The sequence below is a fragment of the Vanellus vanellus genome (genome assembly GCF_965231255.1).
Source record: "Vanellus vanellus genome assembly, chromosome: Z".
Lineage (NCBI taxonomy): Eukaryota > Metazoa > Chordata > Aves > Charadriiformes > Charadriidae > Vanellus > Vanellus vanellus.
Window position 1 is genome coordinate 25,737,115 of NC_138908.1, and position 16,162 is coordinate 25,753,276.

At 52.0% G+C, this 16,162-nt stretch overlaps 1 protein-coding gene across 1 annotated transcript; it reads right to left on the minus strand.

Annotated features, from left to right (window-relative positions):
* Nucleotides 1–8,030: 8,030 nt before the first annotated feature.
* Nucleotides 8,031–13,159, minus strand: LOC309683189 (tektin-3-like; the record flags this gene model as incomplete). The annotated part of the gene is made up of 7 exons (XM_082497390.1): nt 8,031–8,247; nt 9,354–9,508; nt 10,336–10,558; nt 11,047–11,190; nt 11,440–11,510; nt 11,972–12,055; nt 12,602–13,159. The coding sequence occupies 7 exons, from the start codon at nt 13,157–13,159 to the stop codon at nt 8,031–8,033; spliced, it is 1,452 nt and encodes a 483-aa protein (XP_082353516.1).
* Nucleotides 13,160–16,162: the final 3,003 nt, after the last annotated feature.

Consider the following 16,162-nt stretch of genomic DNA (forward strand, 5'->3'; position numbering starts at 1 on the left):
CTGAAAGCACAGGCTGGCAGGATCCTGACGGAGCCAAGGAGCAGAAAGGAAGGATTTAAACAATGGGGGAGTGCTCCTTTCAGCAGGGATGGCTATACCTTGGCACTTGGTGGGCTTGGTTTCATTCCTCTTTCCTCCATTGTCTCTCTCCTCCTTCTTTCCTCTCTGTTGTTGCAGCTCCTGGAAGTAGAGGGAAAAGACAGCTGTTGAGGATTGCCTTGGAGCCTTATCTCAGGAAAGCCTGAGCATCAGGTTGGCAGGTTTCCAAGCTGCTAGCCGTGCTTCCTTCCCATGAGCCCAGGACACAAGCCTTGGGGAGCCGCAGCTTTGCTTCCAGTATTTCTTTGTTCCCTGAGCACGCGTTTGCAAATTCTGTAACCTTTTGCCCTTGTGCCTCCGCAGGTTAAGGTGCAACATGCTGACTTTTGATCTGCCCATCTTAATCTCTCTCCTTCTCAGCAGCATTCCTGATAGTCTTATTTCCACAGGTTGTGCCAGTCTGGAGGAGAAACGTTTCCTTTTTGAGCTCAGGCACATGATCTGAGGACGCTCACCATTTCTGACTGTGCCTAATGATTTAGGTTCTTCCTGAAGACACCAAGAGGATTGCTGTGTTTGTCGCTCTGTGTGTCTTCATTGCTACTCGTACTCACAAAACAACTGGACCAAATTTGGGATCTGATGACTCAGGTTTCGACTTGCAGCTTCTTCTGCTTCTTCGGACCCTTGTTGCATAGGAGTTCCTGTGCTTTTGCCTTCTATTTGGTGCACACAAGCAGCGTATTGGCTTTGTGATCTGGGCATTATTGAGCATTTATTGTTCAATGTGGGCAAGCGTGACTCCCAGGGCCGTGAACACTTGGAAAACATGCTATGCAGTATTACCTGCAGGGTGTGGCAGACTGACCCAAATGATTCATGGTTTTGTTAATCCTTATACCTAGGAAAACAAATGTATGCAAAAGAAGGCCAGCAACACCAGAGTGTGAGGGATGGCCTTAAACGTGTGTTTTCCCATGAGATGTGACTTCTGTGTAGGCACCTAGTTCCAGGTACTGCAAATTTGTGTAGAATTTCTTGGGAAATGGCTGAGCTGCTGCATCTGCTCTTGAAGTGTCAGCTGGGAGAAAAGGCTGATACTCTTGAGGAACACCGAGTAATATCAGGTTGAGACCAATGAGTTTCCATTTGTGTGGGAAAAATAATACTTTGCATTGATTGAGCAGTTAGAAAGCTGCTAAGAAAGGACAATCTCCAGAGTGTTTTGAAAAATCATCACTTAGAATGCAGCTTAATGAAAATTGTCATGGGAGACCTGGGCTTAGGCCCACGAAAGTATGTAGGTATTGAAGAAGGCTGGTGCAAGAAGCGTTCCTTGCTGGTGGGTTGCCGTTAGCCTTGCGTCTGTGGAGGTGGTCGGCATGCGTTCACACAGCAACGCAAGCCAGAGCAGCTTCTCGACTGCTCTAATTCTCCCCTGGGTTGCCTCCAGCGCTGGGGGTGGAACAGGAGAGCTGTGGGCACTCCGCACTTCCCAAGGACTTCAGAGAGGCCTGCGGAAGAAAGGGCTCTGCCAGAGCAGAAAGGCAAATGTATGGCAATACTCGATAGCTTTCTTCTGTAGGAAGAAAGGAGGCAGTGGCAAATCCCGTTGCTCCAGTTACCACCCTTTCAACAGAGACCCTGAGGAGGACTGAAGTGTGCTGCTCTGTGCCAGTGAGGATTTGCCTGCAGTTTTGGATATTCTGCTTTTACAGGCAGTATGTGCCTCGTACGTTTATTGTTACAGATTAGAGTTCTGCTGCGACTCTGGTGTTACTGGAGAGGGGGGATGTGGCACTGAAACACTTAGTGGTGCTCCTGGGCCCTGTTTTGAACTAGTTCTTAAAAAATGTGTTTTTCTTACCTCTGCTGGAGTTTGTCATGTTGAGTTCACTACTGAAATCCCACTTCAACATCCCTTTCAATGTCACAGGTAGAAGAGCCCAAGCAGTTCTCGCTGGTCCCTCCGGCAGTTGACTTCAGAAACAGGTCCTGTGTTTTGGTGAAAGAAAGTGTTGCTTGAGGAGGTGCGTGCGCTGTGTTGGTGTGAGTTGGGGTGGGGAAGATGGGAAGCAAAGTAGAGATTGAGCTGGGCTTTCTTAGGAGAAGGAGAAATGCCTTCAGCTCTGTGTTGGGTGCTAAAGTCTTAAAGAAGATGCTGATGTAGATTTGAAAAATCTTGAAAGGCTGTCCATTAGGAGTGGCCTAGAGAGGAATGGTATTTTGTAAATGACTCTGGAAAGAAGCCAGAGGAATAAGAACAGTGTCATGGTTTTGCTGCATTTTGATAGAGATTTACTTTAGTTCTGCCCTTAGTTGCTTATAATCAAAAATGCCGTTCTGACTGAAAGCACAGCGGCATGATAAGGTGCTGAGAAGTCTCTGGCTAATTCTGCAGGTGGGACGCTGGTAGCCTTCCTTCAAAGGAGGTGTGGGAGAAATGTCTGTCTGTGGGGTCGGTGCGCTTTTGGGGAGGGGAGAAGATACCTCTGCCTGTGCAAGAGCACCGTCCCTGGCAAAGAGGTGCAGGGAGAGTGCCTGACCACCGCTCCTGCTGTGGACTGTAGCGTCTCCTTGTCTTTGTACCTACGCTGTGTGTCATTTTTCAGATTGAGAAATAAAACTCTCAAGTTCTGAGAGCTTTTTTCTCTGCCTGCATGACAAAGTCGTGTTTCAGCTTGAAACTCATCTGGTCTGTGTCTGCTCTGCCTGAAAAGACACCTGAAAGGAGTCTGCAGAGTTGGCGTGCCCATGGGGGAGATACCCAGCTGGCCCTTTGTGTGGGGTGGATGGTGGCGGATGCCCAGAGCAGTGGGCAGCAGCAATTCCTGCTGTTGGTACTTAACCGGGAACCGCTTTGGTAAAGGGGTGGAGATGGTGCTTTCTGTGGCATCTCTGGGGTCTCAGTCTTGCGGCGACACCTTTGATGTTGGAGGGGTGGACTGCTATAAGCTAAGTAAGCAACCTCTGACAAGACTGCAGGGGTAGTCCTTGTGTGGCAAAAAGCCTGGCAGTGTTTTCATGGAGCTCTGCCCACTTGCTTCTGTGGTCTACGTTATCAGTGCTACCCGCAGTGCTGTTTCCCTCCCCCATGAAAACGGGCGTTCTGCAGGACAGGATGTTTTACCTGCTGCGGTGTGTGATGCCTGGCCCTGGAAAGATGAGGCCAGATAGAATTTCCCCGGAACAAAACTGGAATGGGTCTGCAAAACTTGCTCTGTGTCAATAAAAACTGAGAGGACTAAATAGCTGGTAAGGTTTGATTATGAGCTGTAGCACAGAGTTGATACTGGAGGTATGATTCTCTATGGCTGTTGTGGTTTGGGCCGGATTGGCCACTGGGTGGCAGGACAGATGCTCTCGTCAACGTGTCTTCAAAGAGAGGCAGGAGAGAGAAAGAGAGACTCAGGATTTCAGAAGGAACTGAACTACTTGACTAAAACGTTAAGAATAAAATAAAAAGGAAATAATGAAATATATACAAAACTGTATTGAGCATGTGTCCCAGCTGCTGGCCTGGCCCTGGTTTTGGCAGCTCCTGGGGCCTTGTTCTAGTTGTGCCGGCGGGGTGGCCTCTTGGGTGGCTGAGGTGAATGTTGGGAGCTGCTGGCCCTCCTCTTCGTGCCTCGCCATGGCCCCCCACGGGAGAGGTCCCTGCTGCGGCTGGGAGTAGAGGGACCTGCGGCAACCTCCCCTGGATCCTCATGCAGCTCCTCCTGTTCCCCGTTGGTTGGAACAGGGGCATCGGGGGAGCTGCCGGGAGCCCCATGAAGAGCAGCGGTGGAGGTGTTGGGTCGCTCCTCTTCATCGTCTGCAGCAGGGCTGCGGGAGGTGGCTTGGCCAGGGCCAGGAGACCCCCTTCTGGAGGCAGCAGGAGGAGGGACAGCCACGGGGCTGCCCTCCCGCTCCTCGGCAGCATGGCTGTCCTCGAGGCCCAGCAGACGGTGGGCCTCCGCGCTGCAGCGTTGCACGGCGACGTTGATAAGCTGCTGTACAAATGTCGCCGCGCGATCCTGGAGGCTGACCTGCAGCAGCCGGACCAGGACCTCTTCGTCCAGACCAAAGAAGCCCAGGACGGCCAGGATGAGGTCCTCCATCACAACGGCTGCTGAAGGCTCCTCGGCAAAGATCAGCCCCAGCTGCTGTTGGAGCCAGGGCAGAAAGCGTTGGAGGAGAGCCGGGTGGTCGTCAAAGAGGAACGCCCAGGTATGGGGCTGGAGGCCGCCCACCAGAGCCCTGGGCACTGACTCCACTGCCAGTGGCTGAGGTGTTACAGAGCGGCGAGGGGGGCTGTGGGTGTCTGGGTGCCTGGGCGCTCCTCCGGCCTGCCGGGTGTCAACTGGTGCGGGGGCTGAGGCAGATGACGCGATGGGAACCTCTTCGAAGTCATTGTCTGCCCTCACCGAGTGCACGATGGATCGCACTCTCCTCTTGCAGAGAGGGCACTCGGGCTTGCTGTTAGCCCAGCGCAGGATGCACTGGTAACAGAATTGGTGGAGGCATGGCATGGCATAGGCGGCATCGTCCCAGCTGTCCAGGCACACTGGGCAGCGGTTGTCCAGGTCCATTGCCATGCTCTCCACTCGCTGCATCGTGCTAGGGGCAGCTGGGGGTGACCAAGTGCTCCCTCCCTGTGGCGCTGCAGCAGCCGGTGTCAGGCTGGAAAAGGAAGAGAGGCCACGGTCACTGGCTGGCCTGAGGAGGGCTGGAAGAAATGCCCAGGTCCCTCAAGAAAGAAACCCTCCCAGATCCCCAGGGTGCGGTGTCCCCACACAGCTCACCTCTGCTGCTGCGAGCGTGCCTCCTGACTGCCCCGGCTGCCTGAAGCTGACAGGGCCAGGGAAAATCCTTTGCGGGCTCTGGGGCACAGATGGAGAGCTGCCGCGAGCAACTAACTCCCCAGTCAGGACACCAGCGCCAAGGCTTGGCTCAACACTCCAGCCTCGCCAACTGCTCAGCTGGAATGCGGGTATGAACCAGCTGGATGGGACTCGGCGCCCGGATTTAAGCAGCGAGGGGCACGTGTTCACAATCCGTCGCTTGGTGACATCAGAGCCCATCCCTCGGTGACAACAGAACCCATCACTTGGAACGTCTTGCCAGCACTGCCTGGTGGCATCTCCTGAAAGTGGAGAGGTTCAGGCTGGAGAGCAGGAATCCAGAAGAAAATCCTTGTGAGACTCATAAAGCAGTGGAGTGGGTTGCCAGAGAGGCTGTGGGATCCCTGAGCCTGGAGGTCAATCCGTCCAGACCTGCGATGCCACACTCCAGAGCATCCAGGTCTATATTCCTTGTTGACCCTTCCCTGAGCCGTCTCCGAGTTGCACAAGAGGCCTCTTCCAGTAGGGGCACTTGAGTGGTTTGGTTGTTGGTATAACCCAGTGTGAAGGGGCAGATGTGAGCGTTGTTCACCCAGGCAGGGACCATCCGGGAGATATGCAGAGGCCTCCCAAAGCTGTGTCTCTTGTCCTCTGTATCGGCTCGGGGAATTGTGTCCAGGCTGGGTGGAAATACACATTTAGCTGCTGGGAGGATAGGACAGCATGCACATGAAGGGGTGAAATCACTTTTATCTTGAAATAAAAATCTTCCTCCCCTCCGTGCTTTGAACTTTGCCACATTCTTGAGATTTGTTCCTACAGTTTGCACCAGAGGTTTTGGGCTCTATTGAATTTTATGGGAGCTGTGATAAAAATTTTGATTCTTTTCAAAACCATCATCATCCTTGCATGGCTGTTCATAGTGGATGCAATCTCACCTAACAGTATTATTGCAACTTCCTGCCTCGTCATGAACTAAACCCTCTTTCAGTGGAAAGACGCGTGCCTCTGTGCGTCAAGTCAAAATCTGTTAAAACCAATGTCTGAAGTCACTGGAACTGTATCAAAGAAGTGCTATTTCTGCCCATTGATTAGGAGGGGAAGCAGATCATGAACTCAGAGGTCAGGGTATGCAGTGCACCCGCCTCAACAAAGCTTCAGATCACCTTCACTGTTTTGTGTAATTGCTCTTCCAAAGAGAAACAATCGTCTGCTAGTACCAAATCAGCCTTGATACTAGCCCAGGTGGCCTCAGCTGTCCCGACTTGGCCTGGTCCTTTCCAAACCTTTACATAATCACGGGGTGTATTTTAGACTAAACTAATGTAAATATGTTGATAGCAACACACAATGAGCAGTGCCTCTTCAGCTGTTTCCAGTAGCTACTGTGTGCCCAGGAGAAGAGCAGAGGAGCTGAGGACAAGAGCTCGGCTTTCAAAACCTGACAAGATAGCTGCCTTAAAGACTGTGCTTAATGAATAAAAACTCTGACTGTGTTTTTCGTGAACTCAGTGAGCAGCTGCGAAACTGAGAGCTTAAGGGAGATAGGGCCACCAGGCCTGAGTGCTCTGCACTTTGAATTGCAGTCATTTTGCATGAGGTTATGCAAAGAGAATAATATGCTCTCTCCTGCGATGAAAAACTGTTATAGTGTGTCCTGCTTTGAGCGACACAGGACTAACTTCTCTTCTAATAGTTGGGAAGCCTGCACTTTTAGAAGACTCCAGTGTCTGAACTTGTGAAAATATGTACTTTATAGCTGGCTATGGTGTGTGGGTTTCAAGGGCTCAGAGATTTTGAGCTTGCCAGGCGCAGGGATGAGGAGGAGTGAGACGTGAGCACTTGACCCAAGCTGGCCGGCAAGATTATTTCATAACATACAAGATTATTTTCATACCATGAACATGAATGACATAAATTGGTCCAAACCCTTATTCTTCCGATGGGATGTCTGCTTCCTCCCTGGGCCCCAGCTTAAGGATATCACTAGGAAACTTCCAAGCCTGGTACGGCCCTCGGACTATTACCCATTATTACTCTTCCGTGTGTGTGGTGGTGAAGCTGCAACATGTCCTCCAATGGCGATCAAAAGAGACTTCAGGGCCTTGGGACGGTTGGTAAGGGGATGTGGGGCACAGGTTATTTTTTCCTCTTTCCTTCCAGTTACAGGCAGCGACATTGGAAGAAACATACAGACAGGCCCAGTCTATTAATAGGTGGATCCGTGGCTGGTGTGACCAACAGAATTTTGTTTTTTTTGATAAGGGGATGGCCTACACAGCACCAGGCTTGCCGGCGTCAGATGGGATTCACTTGTCTCAAAGGGGGAAGAAGGTCTTTGCTCACCAGCTATCAGGGCTCCCTGACAGCGCTTAAAACGAGGCTTGAAGGGAGAGGGGGACAATATCAGGCTTGCCCGTGACAAGCTGTGAGATGACACGCCAAGGTTAGAGGGACAGGGTGCTAGTGAGGGCCCACAGGCTGTTGCTCTGAGATGTGCTGGCTACGCTGCAGGACACCTGAAGTCTTCCAGCGATGAGGCAAGAAGGAAACACCAGTGAAATACCTCCAAGGAATGAAAGGGTGATATCACCTAAGAAGGTGATATTTGAAAAGTCATGGCAGTCAGGGGAAGTCCCCAGTGACTGGAAGAAGGGAAATGTGGCACCCATTTTTGAAAAAGGGGGAAAGGGGGAGCCTGGGAAGTCCCCAGCTGTCAGCCTCACCTCTGTGCCTGGGAAGATCCTGGAACGGACTCTCCTTGAAGCTATGCTAAGGCCCGTGGAGGACAGGGAGGTGATTTGAGACAGCCGGCATGGCTTCACCCTGTGCTTTTCCCACATCAGACAGACTCAAAAGGAGGCAGACACGACAGTTTTTCTCCTAAAATCACCGACTGAGAGGGTAGGACTGAATCCCCGTGGGTGGATTTACTCTTAGTCGCTTACAAAGTATTTTCAGTGACTTTCTGGCACACCGTGAAAGTACAGTGGAAAGAGAAAAACCAAAGGCAAAAAAAATACCGGTAGACCGTATAACACACAAAAAGATCATTTAATTTCTACTCATGGCTTTTTCATGGAAGTGAAACTCTAATCAAGTATTTCCAAAGCATCTTAGCCAAACTGGGAATCCCTCCCACAACAGATTCAGTGAGTTCAGCTGAGCCTAAATGGAACCCAGCAGCCGCACCGTGCTGGGAAAGGTCTTGCGCATGCCCATGCACTTCTCCTCATCAATGAAGAGTGTGTTGGCTTTGACGGCCAGGTCATGCTGCAAGACCGACTTGGTATGAACCAGCATTTGCAGGGTGTCCTCGGTGTCTCTCAGGCGCTGCTGGAGGCTCTGGACCGTCTCGTTGATTTTGTGGACCTCGTTGACAAGGCTGGAAAACAGCAAGAAACCCTGGTTAACAGTGCCATCGTGGGGGTGGTTTCTAGCGTGGCATTGCTGAAGGGCCCCTTGGTCACAGGATTTCCCCCTTCAGCGTGCTCAGACTAACTCAGACCCCCCGTTTCTGGCAGACGCATGGGAAAGCTGAGGGCAGAGCTCCTCCAGACCTCAGCGGGGAGGCATGGTTAAGTCTGCTCAAAGGCTTTGGCAATGCGCAGCCGCCTCTCCCAGAGCAGCTCGGGCCAGCAAGAAGAGGGATGAGCAGGTGTGGTTTCCTGTTCCTGCTTGGTTTGGGGGGTTTGTTGGCTCCCCCTCCTGGATTTCCCTGTGCAGGCATCCTCCCCATGCCCACAGATGCACACAAAGAAAACAGGACATCTGGGAGAGGCTAAAAGTGAATGTGAAACAAGGGGAGGATGGAAAAAACCCTTGTTGTACGAGATGCTGCAAAGGCTGTGGGGCTGGGTTTCAATTGCTCTGAAAAGGCTTCAGCTGGAGTCTTGCCCAACGGGCTCCCAGGAGGGGTGAACTTTGGGGTGCCTCAGAGGGGGTGCTGCTGGGCGCTCAGGCCAGCCTACTCCTCCACAGCTCCTCGGCGTGCAATCCCAAACAGACCACTGTGTCCTTGAAAGGATTTCCAGTGTCCTCGGAGAAGGTGAGGACAGCCCTTTCTGCTTCTCCATAGGGGGCACCCTTCCTTGCAGTTCCCCAAAAGGAAGGGCCTAAGGGATCTCAGCAGGATCCTGTTGGAGAGTAAAGGGCTCGTCCTTCAAAACTGAGCACATCCAACTGCCGGGAAGCAGGCTGGAGAGAAGATGGGGCTTACCCAAGTGGGAAGAATCCATCCCCTCATGGGGTGCCATCAGGCTATACCCGGCCATGGTGTACAGCCTCCTTTATGGGCGCAGAGCTCTCCCAGCACCCAAAGGCTGCAATACCTGCTCATTGCTTTTGATTATAGCAGTGCACTTATGGAAGGACTGTTGAAAAAAAAGCCCATGCTTAATTTTTCATGCAGTGCTACTCCCGGGTGCTACCCTCGGGTGCTACCAGCCGTAACTCCTCAAGGAGCCCACCAGACCCACACTCCTGCCTTACCGGAGCTGGGCAGTGTCCCGGCACAGCTCCACGTTTGGTCTGCGTGTGCGCTCGTCCAGCCGGCTCTGAGCCACTTTTAAGGAAGGCCCTTGGTCCCTAATGGCCTTTTGGATGGCTTCGATGGTCTTCTCCACCTGGAAGATTTCCTGCAGCGTCTGGCGTAAAAAAGAAACCCATGCACAAATTAAAAAGTATCTTCTCAAGTGACTACATAATTACCCTTTCCTCTTGTCCATCTGCAGAACAAAACAAGTTCAATAAGCAGACCCTGGGCTCAGACCCCTGTCATTCTGCTACACATCAAGGCGCAGAGCCAAGAGTAATTTTTCTTCAGGGAAAAACCTCTCTTGGCTCTTGCTGTCACATCAGAGGAGGTTTTGGAGCACTGATGGACCTATTGAATTCCCAGCTTCCCAAAATTACCGCTTGCTGGAACTAATCATCCATCAACAGTAACTCAGAGAGGGAAGGTTCTTCATGGATCCTCACTGAAAGACGTGGCATCAGCTCGCAGTGCTGCAAGCCCCGTCTTCCCTCAGTTACTCAATACAGTGTCGGGCACGTCTCAGGAAGCTTTCTATGAGACCCACAGCTCTGAGGCAGGTGTCCATCACTGATTTCCACTGACTCTGCTTGGCAAAGCAAACACACGCATGCCCATGCAGCAGCCCCAGAGCACGGAGAGTGAAAGCACGTCCTTGGAGGAGAAGCAAGCCTGCAACCCCCCCAGCAGGCAGCCCAGCAGAGGCCCAGCAAGGCCGTTCTGGAGGGCAGCCAGCGCTTCTGAAGGAACTACCAGGAGATGCAACCAGCATTGGCATTTTCTGCTGGCAATCCCTGTGCTTCCAGGCTGCCAGTGAGGACGTCCTAGCAAAAACAGATCCCTTGAGATGAAATTACGGTGCCAACTCCTAAGGGTCCCACCTCAGGGGTGTCATTAGGAAGTGACGGTGACACACCGAAAGGGAGGGGTTCCGACTACCTTGGCCAGGTGGGTCCGGATCTTGCTCTTGGCATCGGCTGTCTCGCTGATGCGTTTGGTGAAGGCGATGTTCACCCTGTTGAACTGGCTCCACATCTCGTTTGCCGCCACCACCAGCAGGTTCTCGATGTTGTCCCGCAGCTTGGAGGAGGCCGCCCGTTGGCTCTGTGAGCGGAGGATGTTGTCGTCTGTGATCTTGGCCCAAGAGTCCGGCACCGAGATCCTTCAGGAGGTGAGGGGGAAGAAGAAGCCCCGGTAAGCCCGTAGTGCTGAAGCTGGACGTGGGCAGGCATGAAGCCTGCCTGGGAGCAGCACTGATTAAATGTATCTGAAATCTCCGTCTTTAATTTGAGCATAGGTTGTGGTTTAACTCTGGCCAGCAGCTAGGACCACACAGCCACTCTCAATGGAGGGGAAAGAGAAAGACCAGGACTCACGGGTGGAGATAGAGACAGTTTAATACAACAACAACAGAAAATAGGAATGAGAAGAATAGTACGAGTAAGGGTAAGAATAAAGGTAAGGTTAACAATAACAATAACAGTAAGAATAACAATAAGCAGAGAGAAACGGTCCCACTCAGGCAGCTGTCTCCAGGCGGGATGGACGTGCCTTGACAGTGGGCTGGGGACAAGCAGCTCCCTGCCAGGGAGAGGCACCGTGCATCCCGGGCACAGCTTGCTGCTGGCGTGCCGCCCAGCGTGCACTCACGTGGCATCGACCCGCTCCACCGCTGGGTAGTAGCTGATGCCGTGGGAGGTGCTCCTCAGGTGGTGACACTTGTCATCGATGCGGTGGGCCGCCTGCTTGTGGGCCAGGTCCCTCTCCAGCTCGTGCTGGGCCGCCCTGTTGGACCTTCAACATGCAAACAACAGCCATCGCTGGGGATGTTCAGGTGGAAGGGCTTCCTCCCCGCTCCAGTTCCCCGCAGCTCCCTCCCACGCAGCTCTGTCATCCCATGAGCATCACTGCCCACTTCCCGGGGAGCCCGCCTGGCTTTTCCATCTGCAGGGTGTGGGGAGAGGTCGGGGTCTGCTAGGGGTCCACATCACAACTGCAAATGCACATCAGCCCTAGGGCATGACATAAGGAGCTCCTCCTTACGTGAGCTGGGCTTTGGCTTCATCCAGGTACCGCTGCATCTTCTCCTGGCACGACCTGATGACATTGACTTCCTGGGTAAAGGACACATGGCCCCATCATCAGTGTCTGTACTCAGTTGTCCTGATGCCACTCGTCCCCTCAGACCTCCCCAACCAAGCACACAGCAAGAACTTGCCTGCTTGTCTTTCTGCCCAGAGTAAACAGGCAGGGAGTGGAGAAAGTGCCCCCAAACTGCGTGCATGTCTTTAGTGCACTACTCCCTGAAGAGGGACACAGAACCCCCACACGCTACACAAACACGCAGCTGCTCTTCAGCTATTCCATCCTCTGTACGGCCAAGTCATACCCACATGGCGTGGGCATGCTGCTGCCTGGGGGAACACCATCCCCTGGCCCAGCAGGTTTTGGGGGGTTGAAGAGCTGAGCACCTCCCCAGCAGTAAGGAGCCAGGTAGGGAAGAAGGCTGCAAAGCCTCTGTAGGGCAGTTTAGGTAAAACTGGCTTTAACACATGATCTGGGTGGCCCAACTTACCGTGAAGAGCTCTTTCTCCACATCATCATGGACGAGGTCAATGCCCATCCTCTTCTCCCGCTGAAGCAAGCACTGCTGAGCGACCTGTTGGGGACATGCCATCACTGTCGGTGCAGGGGCAGGATTCTCTATAGAGAGAGTCCCCATCTCAAGAAATGGAAGAAAAGAAATTCTAGGCGGGCACAGAGGGGACACCAGGGGAACAAAGTGCCCAGGGCGGCTGCTTCAGCTGACTACAAGCAACCGAACTGCACCATACACATCAAATCAACATGAGGGAGCACACATGTCCCGGCTGCAACCAGAGCTGTGGCACAGGCACCTGTGTCAGCCTTGATGCTGACCTCCCCAGGGTGTTGTAGGAAGACATGGGCTTCTGTATCCCACTCCAGGAATTTGGATGTTCCGCCTACACAAATATTTGGTTAAGCAAATGGAGTTGTGATGAGCTCATAACGGGCTGATAGGGGATGCAGCAGATGGGAAGACATTGCAAACTTAACTTATGGTCTCTTCATAAAAACTCTCTAGGTCTTGCGGAGCTGCAGTGGAACTTAGTTAGACATTTGAATGGCTGCAGTTGTTCCAGCAGTAGGCTACAGCTTGCAGCCCACTGGACAGAGTGCTTACCTGGAGAGGGGCCTCCGTCTCGGCCAAGGCTCTTTCTAGTCTCTTCTTCATGTCTGTGAGCGTGTTGGTCTCCCCGATCATCTCATCCAGCTCACGGCAGAGCTCCCCTTTCCAAAACTCAATAGCATTCACACGTCCTCCCAGGCTTTTGGTGCTTTCTTCTTGTGTTTTCTTTGTCTGCTGGTATTTATCCCCAATCATGCAGGTGGTATCAACTCTCAGAGCCTCCGCATTGTGCCAGGAAGTCTCTGACTCTTTGTACTTGGTCAGGTTGGACCTGTACCAGTCGTCAGGGGTGTAGCGGGTGAAGAGGGTTGTTCTGTTGGAAATGTAAGGGAGCTTCTTGCTGGTGGTCATCCCCTGGGAAGTTTTGGAAAAGGGAGCCAAAGTTGGTTTGATGGCATCTCTTTTAGAGTAGGTGCTGGGCATCCAGGGGAGGCTGGAGCTCTGAGGCAACGGGTAGTACGGGAAACGGTCTTTATAGCTGGCAGTCATGGTGTTGATGGCAGGCAGAACCTTGGCATGTCTTGCCGTTAAGGGAAAGCCGACAGCCTCCATTCCTGACCACTGCTCTTCAAGTACTTGTCCTGCACAGAGGAGGAGATAGAAGACAACTTCCCTCAGTCAGCTCCTGCACTTGCCTTCCTTCTTACAGCAACACATGCAGCTTCTAACACAAACAGCAATGCACACAGCACCCACAGGTCACCTGTACAGGCCTAAAACTCTTGAAAGCAAATGCCTTCTCACAGCACCCCAAGCATTTGTATCCGGAAAGTGATTTGAATTTGTTTAGTATCTAGCCTCAAGTATTGAAATGCGGAGAAAAGCAAAGCATGGCTGCTCAGGAGAATGACAGATATTAGCCTTCATTCTCCTCAAATCTGTCAATCCCGTGAAAGTGTAGCTGGTGATTGTCTTGTGTTCATTGGCTTCTTTTGGTTGGCGTATGTGCTGATCTTCTAGTACTCCAGATGTCCTTTTCTCTTTCAAAGTGCCCTTTCCAGCCCCGATAGCTGCGCCCCTTTGGACCAACCCAGTGTGATTGGTGGGTCAGGGACTCAATCCTCACCCCCCACCTTCACTTGCATTGATGCTTTGCAGATCTATATCCAAATTTGACCCCCCTCCAGCTATTTCAGTCTCAAGAGAACAGCCCTCTCTTGACTTGCAAAGGAAGAAAAATGCCTACGCCTCACCTGACGTAAAATCGATGCACTTGGAAAGGAGAAATCCCAGACAGTCTTTTCAGAGGGGTGTGTAAACAGCAGCCTTGCAGGAGCCCTAGGAGGAATGGCCACACGTGAAGATTTTGCTACCGAGAACTGCATACGGCATTGTGGGTGCTACTGCTCTTTTCAGATTCAGGGTATCAGTCAGTTGTTGTCAGAAACATCATGCAGAGGGCCAGCAAATGTCCCTAACACACCGCATCTGAGGCCAAACCCTCAGGAGGGGACTCAGGAGGTACCCCATCCCCTCCCCACGGCTCCCAGCCTGGCTCAGAGCCCAGTGAAAGGTGAGGACACTGGTGTGCTGCAACAAGATGCCTGGGTGGGAGTGGGGTTTGACACAAAGCATGTGCTCAATCCCATCTGTTACAGCGTGAAAGCCACTTGAGTCCTTCAAAAATGGGAAGTTTGCATAAAAAATACTTTCCCATAATGGTACATACTCACCTGAAACCTCCAGAGGCTTGGGAGTGCCCGGGAGGGCGGCTACTCCCTGCTGTGCTGTGGGGTTCGGTGGCAGCACTGCCAGACACTGCAGCGTCCCCAGTGCCCTGTGTGACACAGAACCAGGGCAGGGTTGCCAGGGGCGCAGGGCGCTCAGGGACCGGGTTCTGCCTGGGCAGCTCCCTGCAGCCGCTATGGCAACCTGATGCAGCCCTTTGGTGCCCGGTGCTCTTGATGGGCAACCCGGGGCCACCCGTGGGCAGCTCAGTGCAGACTCTGGGCAACCAGACTGCCTTTGCTGGGACAATTGATCCCGTCCCTGGACAGCTCCCGCTGCCATCCATGGGCAACCCAGTACAGCCTTTGGGCGTCTGCTCCGGCCAATCAAGGGGACTTGTCTCCAACTTTTAATAACACCCATCAGGCCAACTGTCAGCACCCCTGTGCCCCATTGTCCCCAGAAGAAACATTTTCATTTCCTTCATGTTACCACTTGAGGTTAACTGTGAGCTATGTATATGGCTCATCAAATACTCAGGCTGATACAGCTGTCTTCTCATTGCCGCCTTTGGTTTCCTCCCGTTTTCCCAGCTATTGCAGCTGCGCACTGAGACCGGACCAAATGTTTTACAGCTTCTCAGGAGTGCACTGACACCCTGCCCCACCGCTCCTGCTTTCTGTGCACACGTACACACGGAGCCGGCCTCCATGAGAAAGCAATGCCTCTGCTGCCAAAGATCTGAGATAGAGAAGAACTCCAACTGTTTTCTGTATACAAAGGTTAGCACACTTTGATTTCACTTTAAATACATGTCTTGCTTTAGTCGGGTTAAAATCGACTTCATGGCACAGGGAAACCAGTCAAATTCACAAGCTACGGGACTGTCGTGGTTTAGGCCAAAATCCACTACTGGGGACCTGAGGCACCCCAGATGGCACCGACAGATGCTCCCCTCTACCCCTCTTCAAAGAGAGAGGCAGAGGAGGAAAAAGAGACTTATGAGTTTAGAAGGAACTAAAGTACTTTAATGAAGTATTAATAATAAAAGAAAAGAAAAAATGAAAAATAGACACAAAACCCTATCAAGCTCCCGAGATGACAATGACGTCACCGGCTGGCACTGGGGCAGTCCCAGGCTGGACGCAGTGACGGACGGGAACTGGATTCTGGATCTGGATTCAGGATCGGGATCACAGGCAGATGAACAGAGTCCTCCTCAGACGTCGGCCGTTGAAGGAAGAGCTGACCCTTTGATCCCTCAGCTTTTATACTGAGCATGAGGCAGATGGGATGGAATACCCTGTTGGTGAGTTTTGGGTCACCTGTCCTGTCCGCTCCTCCCTGCAGGTGGGACTCCACTATGCTTTTCCGCTTCTGACCCTCCAACGGGGCAAATAACAAAGTTGGTTGGCCTTGGGGGTTATAGCAATAAGTATAAGCAGGAGCCTCTCTGCATACCATGTCTGGGCATCAGCTACAAACAAGTGGTCTTATCACTCTGAGAGAGTGAACGCTGTCTGCACAATATGCAGTTAATTTCAGTAGTTAGAAGAGGCCCAGCTAACAAGCGAAGTTACTGAACAAAATTGGTTCTGTTTTACCTCAAACCAGGACATTCCACCCCTTATTCCATACCATTTGCATCTTGCTCAGATTACTATTACTTTTATCTATCAAATTTACACACACACAGATTATATATATGAGATGGATACATGCAGGTCACTCATCTATGGTTTACATTTACCTACAAAAGTTATATGCAAAAGTCCATTTAGTTCATGATTGCAGGATCTCATCTCAGGGCAGGAAAGATGGTACGAAATTCACTCTGGTTTGTGCCCACGGATAGCATGTTCATCTTGAAGAGCTTGCTGGATGCCA